At 49.2% G+C, this 22,312-nt stretch overlaps 2 protein-coding genes across 3 annotated transcripts; one reads left to right on the top strand and one right to left on the bottom strand.

The window, feature by feature from the left end:
* Window positions 1-11,935: 11,935 nt before the first annotated feature.
* On the top strand, window positions 11,936-15,514 carry GADD45GIP1 (GADD45G interacting protein 1). Its single transcript, XM_069590854.1, has 2 exons — window positions 11,936-12,357; window positions 14,066-15,514. Exons 1-2 carry the CDS (start codon window positions 12,008-12,010, stop codon window positions 14,382-14,384), a joined length of 669 nt encoding a protein of 222 aa, XP_069446955.1. The 5' UTR covers window positions 11,936-12,007; the 3' UTR covers window positions 14,385-15,514.
* Window positions 14,928-21,208, bottom strand: RAD23A (RAD23 homolog A, nucleotide excision repair protein). Of its 2 annotated transcripts, none has more exons than XM_069590853.1 (9): window positions 20,843-21,208; window positions 19,218-19,379; window positions 18,870-19,051; window positions 18,675-18,730; window positions 18,415-18,542; window positions 18,072-18,150; window positions 17,827-17,957; window positions 15,799-15,963; window positions 14,928-15,714 (listed from the first exon to the last, which is right to left on the bottom strand). In XM_069590853.1, the coding sequence occupies exons 1-9, from the start codon at window positions 20,912-20,914 to the stop codon at window positions 15,601-15,603; spliced, it is 1,089 nt and encodes a 362-aa protein (XP_069446954.1). In that variant the 5' UTR covers window positions 20,915-21,208; the 3' UTR covers window positions 14,928-15,600. The 2 variants fall into 2 exon arrangements, with proteins under 2 accessions (XP_069446954.1, XP_069446953.1); XM_069590852.1 differs by having other exon boundaries at window positions 17,827-17,960; window positions 20,843-21,145.
* Between the last annotated feature and the right edge of the window lie 1,104 nt (window positions 21,209-22,312).

The raw sequence follows: 22,312 nt of genomic DNA on the forward strand, positions 1-22,312 counted from the left end.
CTTGGACTTCACTCCTGACATTGAAACTTCCTGACTGTGCAATCTCAAGTCCCTGAAGCTCTCTGGGCCTCAGTTTCCTCTTCTGTAATATGGGGATAACAACAGTCCCTACCTGGGGGAATTCCCTGAAGGTCCAAGGTTAGGACTCTTGTGTTCTCACTAGCATGGCGGGGGTTCAATCCCTGGTTGGGGAACTAAGATTCTGCAAGCTGGGTGCTGTGGCCAAAACACAAGACAAAAGAAAAAGTCAATCTCTACTTAGCAGGGTTGTTCTGAAGGTGGGAGATAATTCATGTAAGGAGCTTCAAGCAGAGGTTGGTACACGGTAGTACCATGAGTAAGCTATGATGAACACATTGTTGGTTTTTTTTTTTCCTTTAGCACAAATTAGAGGCCCAGAATGATTCTGAGCCCTGGGGTTACAGATGGACAATAGGGAAAATGGGTCTTCACTGGCACAGGCTTTTTTTTTTTTTTTTAAACATTTATTTATTTGGCTGCAGCAGGTTCTATTTGCAGCATTTGAGATCTAGTTCCCTGATGAGGGATCAAACTCATGCCCTCTGCACTGAGAGCTTAGAAACTTAACCACTGGACCACCAGGGAAGTTCCTGGCACAGACTTTAAATTGAACTGCAGCAAACAGGCAACACAGGATAAATAAGATGATTTCCGGGTCTTAACTGTTGAAAAGTGAAAGTGAAAGTTGCTCAGTCGTGAATGACTGTACAGTCCATGGAATTCTCCAGGCCAAAATACTCCAGTGGGTAGCTGTTCCCTTCTCCAGGGGATCTTCCCAACCCACGGATAGAACCCAGGTCTCCCACATTGCAGGCGGATTTCACCAGCTGAGCCACAAGGGAAGACCCTTAACTGTTAGGAAGAGACTAAAATGGGATGTGCCTCAGAGGGGTCGCGGCCCCCAGGGTGGTCAGGGGAGGTCCCCCTGTGGAGGTGGCATTTTTGCAGAGACCCTAGGTGGGAACAGCACAGTGGGGAGTGGTGGTTGGAGTGCTCGAGGCAGATAAACGATCGATCGGCCGCGTCGTGTTAGTCTCTGGGACCCCGGGGTCGCCTGGCCCTGGCATCTGCTCGCACCCAGGTGAGGAGCTGCAGCCAGGGGGCCATGAGAAGCGGCCGAGCCGGTCCTCCCTGCGCCTGTGATGGGGTGCGCTTGCCCTCTGGCGGCAACTCTAGGCATTGTATGCCGTCCGTGCCCTGGACACCGGTCTCATAGCTCCCCACGTGAAGGTGCACGGGTACCTCCCACTTACCCTTCTACATCCGATCCCCTGAGTGCGCCCCCCTCTGCGATCTTCCCTTCCGTTGCCCTCTAGACCGAGCTGATGGCAGCTCCGACCTGCCAGATACTAAGGCTCCAAACTTGGGAGCATCTTTAACCTCTCTCTGACTCCACTCCTTCCCCAACTTGGTATGACGGCAGGTCCCATCCACTTCAGAATCTGTCCAGAATTCGCCCACTTCTCACTGCCTCCTCTGTCCCGCACCTGGACATGGTCTCCATCACCTCCCACCTTAACTTGAGCAGTCCCTCCGACCTGGGACCCCAGCTCCCGCCTCCTTCCTCCCCCAAATCTGTTCCCCGTACAGCTCCCAGAGAGCGCCTGTGAGGACCTGAGGCGGGGCAAGCCCTTCCTCTGCTCCTCCCAGTTCAGGGATCCCATCTCACTCAGGAACAGCAAAAAATTCTCCCTGCAGCCCTTCAGGCCTCGCCCTGTCTGCTCCCATCACCTCCCCACACACCCCGAACCCTCACTCCCCACCCCCCCATCCCCTACCCTCACCCCATCCCCCACACCCATCTCTCCACACTCTCTCCCCGTTTTCTCACTGCCTCCAGTCACGCGGTGCTGTGCTCAGCCGCTCAGTCATGTCTGACTCTTTGCAACCCCATGGACGACTCTTCGCAACCTGGCAGGCTCTTCTGTCCATGGGATTCTACAGGCAAGGATACTGAAATGGGTTGCCATGCCCTCCTCCAGGGGATCTTCCCGACCTAGGAACAGAATCTTGTCTCTTGAGTCTCCTGAAGTGCAAGTGGATTCTTTACGGCACTCCGGACCTCTTTACTATTCTCTAGACTCACCAGGCATAATCCCATAATCTCATAATCCCACACAGCTGTACAGGGCTGCAACACTCTTCAAAGTTTCAACATGGAAAGAGAGCATTAAAAAAAAATGAAGTTAAGAAAATTTCACAAGGTGCTAACCTTTTGAGGAAGGACATTAATTTACAGGTATTTGCACAGTGCAAAGAGCAGCAGGATTTTCCTGTTGGGGATGGGCATGTAAATAGGCTTGATGAGATGGGGGGGCTTCATTTTAGAGTTTAAAAATTCAATGCAAAAAAATGCAAAGACAAAGATAGACAAATACATAGACGAAAGCAATGAATACCTCTGTTCTGCCCCTTGTGTTTTTGTTTTGCTTTGCTTTTTTTTTTTTTCCTGGCTGCACAGTGCCCCATGAGTAATCTCAGCTCCCCAACCAGGGATTGACCCCCCTGTCCCTGTAGTGGAAGCTCAGAGCCTTAACCACTGGACAGCCAGGTAGTCCTGCCCCTTGTTTTTTAAATGAAGTATTGATATTTTGGGCATTCAAACAAGTATAGATAAAAATAGATAAAATACATTATAGATATAGATAAATATATGGTAATATGTATATAGTATAGGTAATATAAAAATAGAATATATAGGGACGCCCCTGGTGGTCCAGGGGTTTCCCTAGTGGCTCTGTGGTAAATAACTCACCTGCCAATGCAGGAGACTCCAGCTCAGGCCCTGGCTCCTGGTTTGGGAAAATCCCCTGGAGAAGGAAATGGCCACCTACTCCAGTACTCTTGCCTGGGAAATCCCATGGACAGAGGTGCCTTGCCTGGCTACAGTCCACGGGGTCACAAAGAGTCAGACGTGACTTATCGACTAAACAACAACAACAGTTGGTGGTCCAGTGGTTAAGACTCCTAGTTTCCAAGACAGGGGGGCTGAGTTCGATCCCTGATCAGGGAACTAAATCCCAGCAGCCACTACTGAAAGATCCCTCATGCCTCAAGGAAGATCAAAGATCCCGTGTGGGGCAGCTAAGACCCAGTGCAGCCAAGTAAATACCTTATATATTGGGGGAGGGGAGAGAAAGAGATAAAAATACAACACCACTGTACTCATTACCCTGTACTCATTCATTGGATCATAGAAAAAGCTAGGGAATTAAAAAAAAAAATCTGTTTCTGCCTCATTCACGACGCTAACCTTTGACTGTGTGGATCACAACAAAACTGGAAAATTCTTAAAGAGATGGGAATACCAGACCACCTTACCTGTCTCCTGAGAAATCTGTATGCAGGTCAAGAAGCAACAGTCAGAACCTTATATGGAACAACTGATTAGCTCAAAATCGGGAGAGGAATATGTCAAGGCTGTATATTGTCACTCTGCTTATTTAACTTATATGCAGAGTACATCATGCAAAATGCCAAATGCCGGGCTGGATGACTCACAACCTGGAATCAAGATTGTTGGGAGAAGTATCAATAACCTCAGATATGCAGATGACACCACCTTTGTGGCAGAAACGGAAGAGGAACTAAAGAGCCTCTTGATGAGGGTGAAAGAGGAGTGAAAAAGCTGGCTTAAAACTCAACATTCAAAAACTAAGATCATGGCATTCAGTCCCATCACTTCATGGCAAATAGATGGGGGAAAAGTGGAAACAGTGACAGATTTTATTTTCTTGGGCTCCAAAAGCACTGCAGATGGTGACTACAGCCACAAAATTTAAAAAAAACAACAACAACAACAACACTTGCTTCTTGGAAGAAAAGCTATGACAAACCTAGACAGCATATTAAAAAGCAGACACATCACCTTGCTGACAAAGATCCGTGCAGTCAGAGCTATGGTTTCTCCAGTAGTCATGGATGGATGTAAGTTGGACCGTAAAGAAGGCTGAGCACCAAAGAACTGATGCTTTCAAACTGTGGTGCTGGGGAAGACTCTTGAGAGTCCCTTGGACAGGAAGGAGATCAAACCAGTCAGTCCTAAAGGAAATCAACCCTGAATATTCAGAACTGATGCTGAAGCTGAAGCTCGAATACTTTGGCCACCTGTTTTGAAGAGCTCACTTAGTGGAAAAGATCCCAGTGTTGGGAAAGGTTGAAGGCAGGAGGAGAAGGGGGAGACAGAGGATAAGACGGTTGGAATGGCATCACCAACTCAATGAACATGAATTCGAGCAAACTCCAGGAGACAGTGAAGGACAGGGAAAGGTGACATGCTGCAGTTCATGGGGTCACAAAGCGTGACTTACTGACTGACAACTCATTACCCCAATTGAGAAATAAAAGGTTACAAATATGAGAAACTGACTTTACACTTGTCCTTAAACCTTGAATTTGCCAATTTTAATCCCCAGGACTGGGATTCACAGTTTTACTATGTACCTGTCCATTCAGAAAAGACACATAAGATTGCTTTATATAAAACAATATATATGGTATCTTAATGTATCCTTTTAACCTTCATTTGTCCTCCCCTTCATGTGCCTTCATTTTCACTGCTTAAGAGTATTTCACTGCACATACATACTCCCCAATTTTTTTTTCTCCATTATCCATTTTTTAACCATCACAAACCATCTTGCAAAGAATATTCTCAAAAGTGGTTCTTCTGCACCCGGCTTTTTGCACTTACTCTATCTGCAAGTTTGCTCCTTATCAGTGGTTCAAGCTCCTGGCTGCATGTTAGAGACACTTGTCCAGACTGTGCTGCAAATCAGTTACTATACTGGATTCCCAGCTTACAACTCAGCATGCATGCGTGTGTTCAGTTGTGTCTGACTCTTTGAGACCCCACAGACTGTAGCCTGCCAGGCTCCTCTGTCCTTGGAATTTTCCAGGCAAGGATACTGGAGTGGGTTGCCATTTCCTCCTCCAGGGGATCTTCCAAAACTAGGGATCAACTCCCGTGTCTCTTGCATCTCCTGCATTGGCAGGCAGATTCTTTACCACTAGCACCACCTGGGAAGCCCCTGGTCCCCAGATTTCCTGGTCTGGTAGCAAATCAGCTCAGAAACCCACACCTGTCTGCCTATCAGCCCCATTCCAGGAACTTTCTTCCTGCTTCATCTCCACTGTAATTATTTGTAAGTCTCACCCACAAGACTGAGCTGTTTGAGGTCAGGGACTGACCCTACTTCATTTTGTATGTCTTCAAAGTTCCAAGGGCTTCCCAGGCAGCGCTAGTGGTAAAGAACCCACCTGCCAGTGCAGGAGACACGGGTTCCATCCTTGGGATGGGAAGATCTCCTGGAGGAGGAGATGGCTACCCATTTCCACTATTCTTGCCTGGAAAATTCCATGGACACAGGAACCTGGCAGGCAGTCTATGGGGTCAGAAAGTCAGATACAAGTGACTTAGCATGAACAAAGTTCCAAGAACCCAGGGAGGTGTCTGCTGAGTCAAACCTGAATAATAAGGAATAGCCTTACACGGGGGCTTCCTTAGTAGCTCAGGCAGTAAAGTATTTGCCTGTAATGCAGGAGACCCAAGTTTTGATCCCTGGGTTGGGAAGATTCCCTGGAGAAGGAAATGGCAACCCACTCCAGTATTCTTGTATGGAGAATTTCATAGAGAAAGGAGGCTGGCGGGCTACAGTCCATGGGGTCTCAAAGAGTCAGATATGACTGAGCGACTAACACACACACACCATGGGACTTCCCTGGTGGTCCAGTGGTTAAGACACCACACTTCCCCTGCAGGGGACTCAGGTTCAATCCTCAGGGAACTAAGAACCTGCATGCCTCAAGGCATGACCAAAAAAACAGAAGAAAAAAAAGAGCCCACCAGGTGCAGATCCTGGGAGACAGTTCTAAGCTTGGCAGCAAGAAAAGTAATGCAAATACCTGAGGCCAGTGCAGTCAGAGACGACTCTGGTACCCCTAATGGGTACTTCTACCTCCTAATGCCCCTTCTACCTCCGAATGGGTCTTCCTGCTTCTCTACATTTTGCTCCATCACTGTTTTTTCTCTTCAGAAGCCAGAGGAGAATCATAAGTCATACTCATTACTGCTCTGCTCAGAGACCTCCCGTCCTTTGGAATAAAACCTCCCCATTGTCCTTGGAATAAAACCAGAAACTCTTGCCCTGGCTTATATGTCCTGCATGGCTGGCCACTACCTAACACTATTCACTTCACCTCCTCCTTCAATCCACTTCATTCACTGGACTTCAGCCACGCTGGTTATCTGTCCCTCAGCAAACCTTGGGGACAGACTTGTTTGAGCACCTCAAAGAAAGTTCCCTGAGTGGGCACATGGGGACACAGTAAGGGCAGTTTACTGAAGCACCATTTCTCCAGTCAAGAAAAATTGGAAACAAATGTCCATCAAAACAGCATGACCGAAAAATTATAGTTTATTCATACTATGGACAATATCGAGCAGACACTTTATTTCATTTTTAAAATTATTTTCTCCATGTGGCATGCGTTCTTAGTTCCTTGACCAGGCCTTGAACTTGGGCACCCTGCAGTGAAAGCATAGAGTCCTAACCACTGGGCCACTGGGGAAGTTCTTGAGCAGACTTTTTTTCCCAACCTTTTTTAAAAATCACTAAACACAGTAAGAAATACATTTTATATTATGAACCAGAGGTAGCAGAATGTAGTTTCCAAAAAGGCCTCAATAATATGCCCTGGGACTTCCCCGGTAGCCCAGTGGTTAAGAATCTGCCTTGCAATGCAGGGAATGTGGGTTTGGCCCCTGGTCAGGGCAGTAAGATCCCATATGCCATGAACCAACTAAGCCTGAGCATCACAGCTACTGAGTTTGAGTGCCACAGTGAATGACGCTGAATGATACAATGAATATCCCACATGGTACAACTAAGGCCAGATGCAGCCAAATACAATAAATAAATAAATACTTGAAAAAATATGTCCTATCCTACATGTTCTACATACAATCCTTTGTATGCAATTGTGACAATGTGACCCTGAGACTTGTCTGAGTGAAGAGGTCTCTGACCCTACCCTTGAACCTAGACAATGTTGGTGACTGGTGGGACCAACAGAGAGACCACTGGTGGCTGTTCCAGCCAATACCTCAGCTGAATATCCAGCCAGAAGCCACTGTAAGTCATGAATGAATAAAGATGCTTTCTGATGATTCTAGCTGCCAGGTGTTGAGTCACTCAGCTTTCAATTATTCCCCTTGGGGCTGCAGACAGCATAGAACAGAGACAACCATCCCCACTGTGTCCTGCACCACTGGGGCAGGGCAAATTCCTGATCTACACAATAAGCGTAACAAAATAGTTGTTTGGGGAAGGTCTGTTACCACTGATGACAACTGCATCGCCAGTATACATACATACATGCATATGTGACAGAAACAAATGGTTTACCAAATAATACTTATCGTTAGGACATGTGATACAACCTGACATTTTAATTTTCTGTATTTTTCATTAATAATAACTGCTATTATACCCATGTCCACAGAAGCATTATTCACAATAGCCAAAAGGCAGAAGCAGCCCAAATGCCTGTCGGTGGATGAACAGAAAAATACACGGTGGTGAAAATCTGCGATGAAATACTACTCAGCCTTAAAAAAGAAGTAAATTCTGACCCTTGAGGACATTATGCTCAGGGAAATAAGCCAGTCACAAAAGGACAAATACCGTATGATTCCACTTACGTGAAGTCCCAAGAGCAGTCACATTCACAGAGACAGAAATTAGAATGGGGATTATTACCAGGAGCTGAGGGAAGTGGAGAACAGAGAGTTAGTTAGTTGCTTAATGGGGAAAGAGTTTCTGTTTTACGAGATGACAAACTCCTGGAAAGGGATGGTGGTAATGGCTGCACAACAATGTGAACGTGCTTAATACCACTGGATGGTAGTGGACCCTAAAATGGTTACGAGAATTTCCTTACTGATCCAATGGTTAAGAGTCCACCTGTCAATGCAGGGGACACAGGTTCAATGCCTAATCTGGGAAGATCCCACATGCTGTAAGGCCACCAAGCCTTTGTGCTACAACTACTGAGCCCGCATGCCCCAGAGCTGGTGCTCTGCACAAGAGAAGCCACCACAATGAGAAGGCCAAGCACCCAGCGAGAGAGTAGCCCCAGCTAGCCACAGCTAGAGAAAGCCCTCAAGCAGCAACAAAGAAGCAGCATAGCCAAAAAAAGTTACAACAGTAAGTTTTATGTGTGTTACGTCATTTTAAAAAATAAATAATTTTTAAAAATTAAAAGAAGTTTTCTGTGAATCATTCTTCCCTTAACTGTAAACCTAGAGAAAAATGCTGGTTGGAACCCAGTTCCCTGACTTCCCGAATCAATAATGGGCCCTGTGACCCACACTGTGAAAAACACAGCTACTGCGGCTGCTAAGTCGCTTCAGTCGTGTCTGATTCTGTGCGATCCCATAGATGGCAGCCCACCAGGCTCCCCCATCCCCGGGATTCTCCAGGCAAGAATACTGGAGTGGGTTGCCATTTCCTTCTCCAATGCGTGAAACTAAAGTCGCTCAGTCGTGTCCGACTTGTAGCGACCCCATGGACTGCAGCCCACCAGGCTCCTCCGCCCATGGGGTTTTTACAGGCAAGAAGAGTACTGGAGTGGGGTGCCATTGCCTTCTCTAGAAAAGCACAGCTACACAGTAGAAATCTACCTGGATCCACTTGGAGATATCTGGAAACCAAGAGGCTGAGGGAAAAAAGTTGCAAACTAATACATTCAGGATACCACTTATGTAAACTGTTTAAAATATATTGATGCATTAATATTGTTCTCACACACTCTAGATAAGTAACGAATGCATAAAGACTGGTCTTGGAAGAATAAGCTGATTTCAAAGTAACTGTTAGTCCTGAGAAGGGTGATGGGTGCAGGGGATAAAGGGTGGAGGGAAGCCTGGCATCTGTAGGCAGAGGCCTTACAGTCACTGGAAACTTTTGTAATAGGGCTCATTTTATTTAAAGAAATTTAAAAACACACACACACACCCTGAAGCAAGGGAGCCAAAGCATGAGTATTTGTTAAACCTGGGTGATGACACAATGACTGTAATCTCTGTCCTTGTGAAACAGATAACCCATTAGCACTGTATATAAGAAAGTATAGGGACTTCCCTGGTGGTCCAGTGGTTAAGCCCTTGCCTTCCAATGCAGAGGTTGTGGGTTTGATCCCTCATCAGTCAGGGGGTTAAGATCCCACATGCCTCGGGGGCCAAAAAAACAAAAATACAAAAAGAAGCAATATTGTTAACAAATTCAATAAAAATTCAAAAAAAGAATGTATAAACCAACTCTAGGATACATAAGAAACTAACGCAAGTGATGGTGGAAGGGCTCCAAGGAAGCAGAGGATGAGAGACAGGTGGGAGTAGGACTTCTCACTGAAATCCTTTTTGTTGCGTGTATTTTCATTTTTCTAAATTGCAAAATATAATAAAGCTACAGGAAAGTGTACAACCCACACATATACAATTATATCCAATTGAAAGAATAATTATAACTCAGGCATCACTAAAGCCCGGATCAAGAAATAACACTGAATACAGTCCACTTAGAGAAAAGCTAACAGAATGGGAATGCCCAGCTCAGTAATCTGTTACAAAGCAAACCCCTCCCACATCTGCCACCTGACCACCACCCAGCTGCCTCCTTATCCCCACCAGAGGTGTACCATCCTGACTTCCAGAATGGTCACTGTTTGTCTTTTCTTTATCTTTTACCTCTTAAAAAGTGCATCCATAATAACACTAGGATTTTTCAACTTTATATGAAAAGGACAATTTGTGTAAACTTTGTTTCTGTTGTTGAGTTGTTAAGTCATGGCAGACTAAAAGAGCCCTTGGACTGTAGCCTGCCAGGCTCCTCTGTCCATGGGGTTCCCCAGGCAAGAATACTGGAGTGGGTTGCCATGCCCTCCTCCAGGGGAGCTTCCTGACCCAGGGATTGAACCCGAGTCTCTTGCCTTGGCAGGTGAATTCTTTACCACTGAGCCACCGGGGAAGCCCTCACACAATCACAAACATTCCTTTCTGAAAAAGAATCATTTGGGCCCCACTTCCTTTGGTGCATAAGATGTTGAAGAGAATCATCCACAAGGCAGCGAGCAGCTGTGAATGGTGTGTGGTATTCTGTTGGCTGAAACATCAACATTCAGGGATCCACTCGACTGCAGACGGACTCAGGTATGAACTGTTTTCAGCTTGAGATTAATATATATGAAATAGTACTGCTATGAACTATGAACATTCTTGTCCAGGCTCCCTGGGCAAATGGCATTTTTAAAAATACTAAAATATACATAACATAAAATTTACATTTTAACCATTTTCAAGTGTGCTGCTCAGTGGCATTAACCACATTCACAGCGTTGTGAAACCACCATCACCACCCATCTCCAGAACTTTTTCATCATCCCAAACAGAAATTCTATACCTATTGAGCACCTACACTCAATACAGTGTATATCCACTGTACCTGTTGAGCAATAACTCCCATTCCCCAGTCCCCTGCCCCTCCCAGGCACGCTCCTACTTGCTGACTCTATGAATCTGACTCCTTTAGGGACCTCATGTAAGTGAAGTCATATAACATGTCCTTTTCTGACGGCCTTATTTCGCTCACTATAATGGCTTTCAATTTCATCCATGCTGTAGCATGGGTCAGAATTTCCTTCCTTTTTAAGGTGGAAATCCTTTTTCAAAAATAGTATTTAGTTTCCACACCAGGATTGAACGTTTTAAACATTTTAACATACAAAAACTTAGAAGGCATAAAGTAACTATTTACAATATGATGTAAAGTAAAATTTCTATATAAATACAGTAAATATTTACATTCAAATTCAAGTGTTTTAGACAGAAATGTTAGTGTTAGTCCCTCAGTCATGTCCAACTCTTTGCAACCCCATAGACTGTAGCCCACCAGGCTCCTCTGTCCATGGAATTCTCCAGGCAAGAATAATACTAGAATGGGTAGCCATTCTCCTCTCTAAGGTATCTTCCCCACCCAGGGATCAAACCCAGGTCTTCTGCATTGCAGGCAGATTGTTTACCATCTGAGCCACCAGGGAAGGCCCACAAAATGTAAACATTTAAATAAATGTTAAGGAAAGTTTTAAGTAATTATTCAAAATTAAAATTTAAATAAATATATTAAAATCAAATGAAAAAGCATCATATAAATAGTTAATGTTATGAACAATGTTTAAATAAGTGTTTATATAAAATTTAAATATTTAGGACTTCCGCGGTGGTGCTGTAAGAAATTGTCTGCCAACACGGGACACGGTTTGTTCCCTGGCCCCGAAGATTCCACACGCTGAAGGGCAACTGAGTCCCTGGGCCACAAGTACTGAGCCAGCGTGCAGCAACTATGGAAGCCCATGGACCTAGAAAAGAGCCAGGGGTTGCTTTCCCCTTGGTTCAGAGGGTAAAGAATCTTCCTGTAATGCATGAGACATAGAAGACACTGGTTCGATCCCTGGGTCAGGAAGATCCCCTGGAGGAGGAAATGGCAATCCACTCCAACATTACTGCCTGGATTTAAAAAAAATTAAATATGTTGCATAGATTTAAAAGTTAAAATATAAAATAATACGTAGATTGAACTTAAAACGAAAATATTTCAGTGTTTTAAATAAATATTTAAATGATCGTTTAAATTTAAAACACTTAACTGTTAATATTTAAAATAAATGCTATTTTAACATAAAATTAAATCTTAAATATGAACAAAAAACTAAGAAAAAATTTAAATGCGATTTTAATAAATTAACTGCTACAGGAAATTTTATAATTATACTTGAAGATGTGTAAAAACTAAGACTACTCCCCTCTTCGCCCTGCGCGGAACTGAGGCAGCCAGGAAGCTCCTTGCCTCCTCCCGGCCCCCAGCGGACCTCAAGCGCAGGCAGCGCCTTGGCCAGCCCGGCCTGCTCGCGAGGACCTCTCACGGCCAAGATGGCTGCGCCCATGCGGCAGACTCGCAACCTCCTCGGATGGGTGACGACCCTGGGCCCAGGCTCCCGCGGCTACCGAGCGCCGCCGCCTCCGCGCCGCTCACGGGACCCCTGGTGGCCCGACCCGGATAGCCCACTGACCCCGCGCTGGCAGCTGGGGCCGCGCTACGCAGCTAAGCAGTTCGCGCGGCATGGCGCCGCCTCCGGTGTTGACCCCAGTTGTCTGTGGCCGTCGCGGGAGCAGCTGCTCGAGCTGGAGGCTGAGGAGCGAGAATGGTACCCGAGCCTGGCGGTCATGCAGGAATCGCTGCGGGTGCAGCAGCTGGCGGAAGAGCAGAAGCGACAAGCCAGGTGCGTGCGTGCGGTCGGGCGGGAGCGGGACTGCGGGCCGACAGTGAATTGTGCATCAACAGTGCTTACTCCATCGGGCGGTTTATCGCCGGTTTTGCATGCGGTATTTACGTGCACGCTCACCTGGATGTGAAAAGACTTCTGGCTAAGTTCATTTAGTCATCGGTCAACAAATCTTTACCTAGCGCCTACTATGCACAAGGCCATGTCCCAGGTGCTGAGGGCATAGTGGGGAACAAAATGAATTTCAGATGGTGACCAAGAGTCATTAGGAAGATAAAATTGGGTGGAGCCTGCAGGCCTGAGGGCGACTTCGCCTTGGTAGGCCCCAGCCTTCTCTGAGAACTTGACATTTAAAATGTTTAAGCAGAGACCTGTTGGGCTTCCCTTGTGGCTCAGCTGGTAAAGAATCCACCTGCAATGCAGGAGACCTAGGTTCGATCCCTGGGTTGGGAAGATACCCTGGAGAATGAAAAGGCTACCCACTCCAATATTCTGGCCTGGAGAATTCTATGGACTGGATAGTCTGTGGGGTCACAAAGAGTTGGACATGACTGAGCAACTTAAGAGAGAGATGAATGATCGGCGGTAGCCATAGAAAGATCTTAGAGAGAGTGTTCTTGGTAAAGGGAACAGCCGGTGCAGAGGCCCTGAGGTCGGTATATGCTTTATGAAACAGCCTGGACATTAGTGTGGCTGGGGAGGTGTGAGAGGTGATGGAGCATGGGATCAAGGGTACAGATCGGACTTGGGAGGCAGGTCTGAAGGATTTAGAGGTAAGAATGGAAGCAAGAGCGAAGATATTGATTGTGCCAATTACTGAAGAGAGGGGGCAGCGAAGGCAGGCGAGTGTGTTCCTGGTGTTTACTGTTCTTGTCCTCACAGCAGCTCTAAGAAGAAGAGGGAATCACCCTTATTTGAGAGATAGGAAACTCAGGCCAGGGAGGGTGAAGTCACTTGTCCAATCGCCCAGTGAACGAACAGACCTGGGAAGTGAACCTATGTCAAGTAAACCCCGTTATCCCAGCTGGCTGACCGTACCTACCATGGGGCTTTCAGTTTCATGTTTCTAATCCTTAAAATGGAACAGTGACTCATACCTACCACCCATTGGAGGGAAAGGTCCGATTCATTTCTTGCCTCCACTCCTGTATCAAGAAGTGGGCCTGGCATAGAGTGGGTACTCATTGATGTCTGTAGGATGAAGCAATGTGCTATGGGAATAACACGTGGCCTTGGATGGCTCAGGAGACAGCTCAGGGAAATGCTGGGTTGACTTGGGGTCTGCTCCTAGAGTGACTGGGGCTTACTCAAGGTTAAATACATATTTATTTCCCTGGCAGTTCAGATGGTAAAGAATCTGCAATGCAGGAGACAGCTACTCACTCCAGTATTCTTGCCTGGAGAATTCCATGGATAGAGGAGCCTGGCAGCTAGTCCATGGAGTCTCAAAGAGTCAGACACAACTGAGTGACTAACACTGTCACTTTCACACTAGTTCCTGTCTCCTGCCTCTTGCTTCACTTCTCAAGGACTTTTCTTGACAGTTTTAATGACCACCATAAGCCTTCTCAATCTTTCATCTCGAGATATAGGGGAGCTGGAAGAGGCAGGCTGTGGGCAGAGGCTTGGGGGTGGGAGGTGGGTGGATGGGTACTGCTCTGGCTGGGTGGGGCTGCCCTCACCAACCACCCTCCTGCACCGGCAGGGAGCAGCTCATTGAAGAGTGCATGGCCAAGATGCCACAGATGATTGAGAACTGGCGGCGGCAGCAGCAGGCACGCAGGGAGAAGGCACAAGCAGACAAGGAGCGGAGGGCCCGGCTGCAGGCGGAGGCCCAGGAGCGCCTGGGATACCACGTGGACCCGAGGAGTGCCCGCTTCCAGGAGCTGCTGCAGGACTTGGAGAAGCAGCATCGCAAGCGCCTCAAGGAGGAGAAACAAAGAAAGAAGAAGGAGGCACGAGCTGCTGCGATGGCCGCTGCTGCGGCCCAGGATCCAGCAGACTCTGAAACACCCAACTCCTGAGCTGGGTTCTTTCCCAATAAAACTTGCCCCACCCCTGAAGAGCCATGTCCTCTTATCACACCCCTCCCTGGGCACATGGGTTCCTTCTCCAACACCTGGAGCCAGGGAATCCCCCACCCTTCCCTGGCTCTGCTCACTCAGGGGACTCAAGACCATGCTGACCAACTCTGGGGCTTCAGGGGGAAAAAAGGTGGGGAACAATGGGGAAATAATGGAGGAGCAGATGGCAGAGGAGAAGAAGGCTTCTGTTTACCAACATTAATCTCCAGTAATTAGCCAATTACCAGGGGGGAAGTGTAGCCAAAACAGACTGTGGTGATGATGGGGGGGTGGAAAGAGCAGCAGCCCTTCCAAGGCTGGGGCCCACTGCCTGGGAATAACACAGCTTGGTGGTGGGGGCGGGGTACACCAGGAGCCACAATCTGCAGAGGCAGACAGACCCCTCTGCCCCTTTCATGGCATTCCCTCATCTCCTGTGCCCAACTAGCCCCTAGACCCAGACCAGCTGGAGTGGGAAGCCCCAGTAGGGATGAACCACAGGACTGGCTTTTAAAACTTTATTCACTTCAAAACCTTTATCAGAGACAACAGTTCTCTTCTGGGGTGGGGGGCTTGCCTCAAACTCCAGAGCGACTCTGATGTTTCCCGTTCCCCAAGCAGGACAAACCAGACCTCCCCCCCGCAGCAAAGGGATGCAGGATGGAAGCCTAGGCCAGACCACAGAGGAGTCCTTGGGCCTCTTGAGCGTTCACCCCAGATGGAAAGATGTGAGACACTCCTATGGAGGATCAAAAGTTTGGAGCTCCAGCTTCCCCTCACCCTGGAAGAGGGCGGGGGAGGTCTCAGGGGCTCTCTGTGGGGGTGGGGAAGCAAGCAGCCGCCTCTCCATCTGGCTGCAGGGAGCTGGGACACAGGCCAAGAGGGGCCCATCTGTCACCTCCAGTTCTGCCAGCTCCTTAGAGCAGGCTGGGCTGGGCTGGGGGATGGGGAGGGGGGACAGCTGTCTGGCCCAGGTCTTTTCAGGCCAAGATGGGAATGAGGGACCACTTTAGGAGAGTGGGAAGTTGGGTCGGAGTTTCTTTTAGTTTTTGATTTTTTTTCCACTTCTTAAATAAACATGAATATATATATATATTTTTTTCTTTTATAAAACTTTTGTGGAGAGGGGGTGGGAGGGTGGGAAGGAGGGGGCGGTGGGCAGCCTGGCCTCCCAGCATCACTCATCATCAAAGTTCTGACTCAGGAGGAAGTTGGCAGCCAAGTTCTCGTTTTTTTCACAAGCGAAGTAGGCCTGGATCACCAGGCTCTCTGGGAAGCCCAGGGCCTTCAACTGTGGGAAGACGGGCAGGTATAAGCAAGAGGTGAGGGCCCTGCCCACCCACGAGGTCACAGTCCTCTTAGCCAGGCCTCTTACCCTCTCTATAGCTTCTTTCTCCTGCGGCGTCACCTGGATGTAGTTCATCTGCGGGGCCTCCTCACCTATGGCGCCCACCTCGCCTTCCACGTCTGAGATGTCCACCAGCTCCCCGGGGGGTTCATTCAACATCTGGATGAACTGCTCCTGATGCCGGCTGATTTGCTGTGGGAGACAGAGGAGGGAAGGGTGACCCACGGCCTTTGTCCCCCCTCCCCCAGGTCCCTATGACAGCCCTTTTCACTCACTCAGCAAACATTTACAGGGTACCTACTCTGGCCAGCCACACAGTGGTGGACACTGGCCCTGTCCTAGAGAAGCTAATGTTCCAGGATGGGGAGATAGGCCTTAGGCACGCAAATAAGTTGGCTATTATTTACAATGTAAATACTGACCCTGCCATACATCAGAGTAGACAGACCTTGGGCTGGGAAAGACACTTTAAGCCAGGAGGGAGGGGCCTGTGATCCACAGGATGGGGAAGAAAGTTTCCTTCCACATAGAGCCAACAGCAAGTGCAAAGGCCTGGGGATGGGAGTATATTTGGAAAACTCCAGAAACAAAAAAAATCCATATGGCAAAACTATAAACAAGAAAGGGAAGGAGGAAGCAAAAAATGAGATCAGAGGCGGCGGCAAGGTCTAAACCGCTTTCTTCTAGTGCCTTCTGGCATGATGAGACACCACAGTGGTGAGAATCAACTAGGAAAAGACATCTGTGTACTTTTTAAAAAGGTGAATTCATCTGGGTGTTACATATCTGGGGGGTTTTGATATGCCCCTATTTTTATGTACATTTGACAATTTTCACATCAAAGGAAAAAGCGCTTTTTCAGGAATCTGGATCCTGGTGGAGAATAACCACAGGAAAAGTGCCGAAGCAGAGGCCTGAATAGTGGCCCCCTGGGGACCCAGTAGATGATGAGGTGGCAGCCGCAGAGATGGAGTGCAGGGCTGCGCTGAGTGTTCTGCAGGCAGAGCAAACAGGACAGGTGGGGGATAAGCCCAGCAGGCCCCCAGTGCCTGGGGCTCAAGCAAGCCCAGGTTGGTCCTGGCAGGGTTAGGGAAGGCTGGGGAGAATCTGTCCTGGTCTTGGATATGTAGAAAGCATTTTCATGGAGGTACCAAGTCAGTCATGGAGAACATGGCATCCAGAGGGTCCAGGCTGATCATACAAATTTAAGGGGGAGGGGATTCCCTGGTGGCTCAGATAGTAAAGAACCTGCATGCAATACAGGAAACCCAGGTTCAATCCCTGGATCGGGAAGATTCCCTGGAGAAGGGCATGGTAACCCACTCCGGTATTCTTGCTGAGAGAATTCCATGGACAGAGGAGGCTGGCGGGCTACAGTCCATAGGACTGCAGAGTCGGACATAACTGAGTGACTCACACAGACGTACACAGATTAAAGGCCCCAGGATTGACAGCAGATAAAGAATGAAGATGTACAGCCCGGGCCCTCCAGCATCTGGAGGAGGTGAGCAGTAGGCAGCACAGGAGACTGAAATGTCTGGGGTAGAAGCAGCAGATGCCTGAATCAGGAGAGGCAAGCTTCACAGAGGACCCTGTCACACTCAGGGGTCATTGCTCCTCTGCCTCAGAACCTTCAAGGGCAGGATGGAGCTTTGCTGAGCTTGGTGGTCTCAGAACCAACCAGGGCACAGCAGTCCTGCAACTCTAGGGGCGTTTATGAAGCAACAGCTAAATGTGGAGCCAAGTCAGAGTGCAGGCCCCAGAGGCTGGAGGTAGACACGCACTCCACCAGTTGCCAGGCTGCTCCAAACCCCTAGCGCCTCCCTCTGCAGGAGTGACAACAGCACCTACACCTCACAGGTGGTTGGGAGCATCATGTGAAACCATGAGGTCATCAAGCCACAGGGACCAGCAGGTGACTATCGTACCAGTCGTGCCTTCCAAGCTCAGACTCCCCTGCCCACCATGCTTGGCTGGGCTCTCTCTGGGGGCTGTGGTACCCACAGGCAAGGGAGATGGGGCCTGCACCAACTCCCTCTGCCCCCAGGCCTGTACCTGTAAGAGCTGGGGGTTCTCCTGGCCCAGCTGCTGGAGCAGGGCCGGCAGCAGCGCAGGGTTCTGCTGAATCACCTGCCGCATGTTCTGGAACTGAGGCTGGTCTCGCAGAAATTCCAAGGGGTTCTCTCCTGCTGGCAGGAGAAAGGGGTGTGGTCAGACACCACCCTGGGCTCCCAGAAGTACGGGGTGGGTGGGATGAGTCAGGTGTCACAACAGCAGGTACACACCTCCCAATCACTCACCTGCTTCTGTGGATGGCTGCTCTGAAACTTGGCTCTCCTGGACAGAACCGTGTTCTGGCTCGGGGCTCCCAGGAATTCCCTGTCAGGTGTCCTTTTTAGTTCCAAGCACAGACTGCCCACTGCCGCCCCGCCTGCATACTCAGCCCTGGTGGGAGACACAGGAGGCCTCCGCTCTGCCCTCCCAGGCCCACCCCACCGCTCTTGTCCCGGCTCCTGCAGGAGTTCTTTCCTGGCTAGAACCCTAACCCAAAGGTTTTGGGGGACAGATTTTGACCACCCTTCAGAGCACCGAAGTCCGCATGCTCCCTTGAGAACCCCCCGAGAGGCAGCAGCCCCACCTCACCGTGAGTAGATACTCCACGGCTCGGTGGGGGTTGTTGTAGCTGGCTCTCAGGGCGGCCACGACCCGCTCTCGCTCGTAGCCCATGGACATGATCTCCGTCAGCATTGTCTCATATTCAGAGCCCGTCACTGTGGAGGGAGCAGCAAAGGCTGGGTCACCGAGGAGAAGGAAGGGCAGCTTCCCGGCCCTCCCATGCCCACAGGAGACCAGCTGATGCCTGGGGCATCCAGCCATTTTCAATTGGGGGACCACCCACCCACCTAGCGTGGAGGCCGCGTCTTCCTCTCGCCCGCTGCTACCTGAAGAGGGAACAGAGCTGCAAATTCAAGAGAGAGAAATCGGACCCTGGCTTCTGGCGGCTTGCCCTCCCCCCAGGTGTGTGGAACCATGACAGTGGGCACTGAAAGGGGCAGGGAAGACAGGGCCCAAACTGGGGCTGCGGCTCCTTGCCTTACCCTGACACAGACTCCGGGGACGTCGTGGGGGCAGATTCCTCCGATGGGCTTTTGTCTTCTCTGGCAGTAGGTGGGGGGTGGGACATGCCTGAGGCAGGGGCTGACGGGAAGGATGTGGAAGACTCCGGGGTGGCAGTGGGTGAGGCCTCTGAAGGTACTGAGGTGCCTGGGCTGGTTTTGGCCTATGACACCCAGAAAAAGGGAGCAGGCATCAGTTCCCCTATCTAGCCCCGACAACCCTCCACAGCTCCGCCCCGCCCTGTCCATGGCTAATCTCTCTTCGGCACAGGCTGTTTGCCAGTTCCCCAGCCAATCCACCCACCCTCCGAACCAGCAGACATCACCCACCTTGGTCACCATGACGACCACAAAGTTCTTCTCGTCAATGCGATAGTCCCTGATAGGGACATCGTCACTCAGGATCTTGCCAGCATAGATGAGTTTCTGTCCAGCCACGGGGAAAGCATCACGACCCTTCTCAGCTTCTATCTTCTCCTTTAGCACCTTCACCTGGAGGAAGGGGTAGATGATCATTGCAAACCCCCCCGATTCTCTCTTCTAGTTTGGGGGCAGGCTGCAAGCCCTGATGGCCGAATTGCTAAGCTTCCTAATCAAGCACACTAGACCATTCTACTATTCAATGACATCTTTACTGAACACTGAATGTGTGCCAGGTGCAGTTTTAGGCAGAGGACAGAGCACAAAGACTCAACACGTGTCCCTGTTCTCATAGAGGACACTCATGTGGGAGAATAAAAAAACGAATACATATTTCAAATGATGTAAACATGATGAAATGCAATTCAAAATAAAGGGGAGACCTAAGGTTGCTGACAGTGGTGTTTACTGAGAATCGTTTGATAGTGCTATTAATAAATGTATACGTCACAGGTTTAAAGCCTTGTAGTAACTGAGTGGAATAGGTACTATGAGCCTCATTTTGTATTGTTTAAAAGTTACTTACTTATTTGGCTGCATAGGATCTTAGTTTTGGCATATGGGATCTAGCTCCCTAACCAGGGATTGAACCCAGGCCCCCTGTATTGAAAGTGCAGTCTCAGCCACTGCACCAGGAAGCAAGCTCCATATCCTTATTTTATATTTGAGAAAAATAGAGGCACAGAGATTACCTAACTTGCCCAAACAGCTGGATTGGTCAAAATAATCTGAGTTTGTTTCCTTTTTACAAAAAATGAACTTCAATATCTCCCTCATAGGGGAAATTGTGCAAAAAGTGCCAAATACACGTTTTTTAGGTCCTAAGTCACTTTCCGGTCAAAAGCACCGCATCATCTTTAGACCGTGGGCTCTCGAGACTTGAGGCAAATCCGAATTGAAATCAGCTCCGCCACGCCTTGCTGTATGCATATGCGACTATAGCAAAGTTCTTCAAGCTCAAAGTTTCCACATCTGTTAAGTGAGGACACGCAAGAGTGCCCAAATGACAAGCCTACTTTGCAGAGTTAGTAAAACATCATGAAAACGCTCAGCGACTAGTGAAAAACAAACACGGACCACTGAAACTCAGACCGTTTATTATCATTATCATCATAGTTGCTGTCATCACCCGGCATCTCCTGATCACTACTCCCAGATTTGGCCACCAAGGTCCCGAGGCAAAGCCTACAAAAGTGGGAACTCGGAGGACCCATTCCAGAGAAAGCAGCCCGGCCGGCAATCTGAGCCTGCGGATCCCGCGCCCCGCGAGGGACCTGACATTGGAGCCAGGACCTGGCGGGAGCCCCGGAGGTGGGGCTTCGCCTGGAGATCGACCCAAGAGCGCCGCCCGAGCCACCAGGGGCAGAGCCGGGGACCATCAGGGTATCTGGGAAAGTCAGGCCTGTAGGGAGAATGGGCAGGGCGCGACCCTGCGCCGTCTTCCCCGCCTCTGTCGTCGGGATCCCGGCCTCCCCGCCCCCACCCCACCCGCTGCACCCGTCGCTCCCGCTCCGGAGCTCCGGCCTGGCTCGCACCGTCTCATCAGGCTCCATGCGGATCTTGAAGGTCTGCTGCTGCAGTGTTTTGAGCGTGATCGTGACGGCCATGGTGGGACCCGAGCGACACGGAGGCCCCGGAATCCTCACACGACATGCAACTCACGCCGCCGCCATCTTAGCGCCCAGCCGCGCCGCACGCCGACAGCTTCCGGGGCAGGCAGTGCGCGCGCCGACCACCACAACACGTGACATGAGCGCGCCCCCTTGGCCATCGCGAGCATGCGCACGAGCGCGGCCTCGAGCAAAGCATGCGCAGACTAAATTCTATTCCGTGAGGGGAGGGGTACTTCTTGCTCTACCATCAAGTGGCTTCCTGCGAGTGACGCCATGCCCGTTAGCGGTGACGTCATAGGCCACAAAATGGCTCCGAGACCCCCAGTTTCACGCCCATGAGTTTGTTGACGTTTAACAAGCAATGTACTTGCTAAATTTTCATTTCTTCCACAAAATCTTAATGTCTTTTTGCTCGTTCCAAATGAGCCTTACTCTGGTCTGGCCACCTGACAGGAAGCCTATCACGCCCTGAAAGAACTAGAAAGGATACTTGAAAGGTCACCAATAGTTAAACACGGAAATTGACCATGGACGTGGGGACACAATGCCATTCTGTGGCCTCATTAATGCCTAAAGGAAGTGCTGGATTTTCAGAATGAATCTTAACAGCTCCCTCCCTCTGCTGCTCCTCCCCTGATCACTTTGTTCACCCAACTATCTCCATCTGACTCCATCAAATACTCCATCTGAGTACTTGAGGAAGATGTAACGTTCAAGGTACACTAAACACAAAATTCTCTCCTTAAAACTTTCCCCGGATATGCCAATTCTGGAGGCCTCCCAGAAGGGTGGGGCTAGGCCCATGGAACAAAGAGTAGAAGGGTTGGTTAGCCAAAGCTGAAGGTGCTTTGGCAAACAGGATGGAGGTGATGTACTTGTCTTCCATTTAGTGGGTGGACTTTCCACCCTACCCCCATCCTGAACTGACCATTACCTGCCAGCTAACCAGCTCTTCTTACCATTCACATCTGAGAAAACACCAGGCTGTGGCCTGCCGCCTCACTCCTTACCCAACTATTACCAGGTCCTGCAGCTTCTCCCTTCACAGCATATCCTGTGCTAGTCAGCTTTCACAAGCCTAGGTCAGACTGGGGTGAGGAATTCTCTTCCCTCTCCTGCAGTTAGACATCAGTTCCCAACCACCTGCTGGACATTAATGGCAGCCTTGTGGGGCGCAACCAAGTGGGCCTATGCCAATCTTACAGGCCCACAGGCTCTTCTGACACTTTCACTCCCTCCCTTGGGGCCACCTCTTTCCCTTCAAGAGTTCAAACCCTGACTTGGCCAGTGAAGGCCGTTGGGGTAGATCACATCTCTGAATCTATTTCCCTGACTATAAAAGGAATTAACAGCTTTTAACACTGGCTAGTAGTCAGAAAATGTGTTTAAAGC

This window comes from Ovis canadensis, chromosome 5, assembly GCF_042477335.2.
Source record: "Ovis canadensis isolate MfBH-ARS-UI-01 breed Bighorn chromosome 5, ARS-UI_OviCan_v2, whole genome shotgun sequence".
NCBI classification, from domain to species: Eukaryota; Metazoa; Chordata; class Mammalia; order Artiodactyla; family Bovidae; genus Ovis; species Ovis canadensis.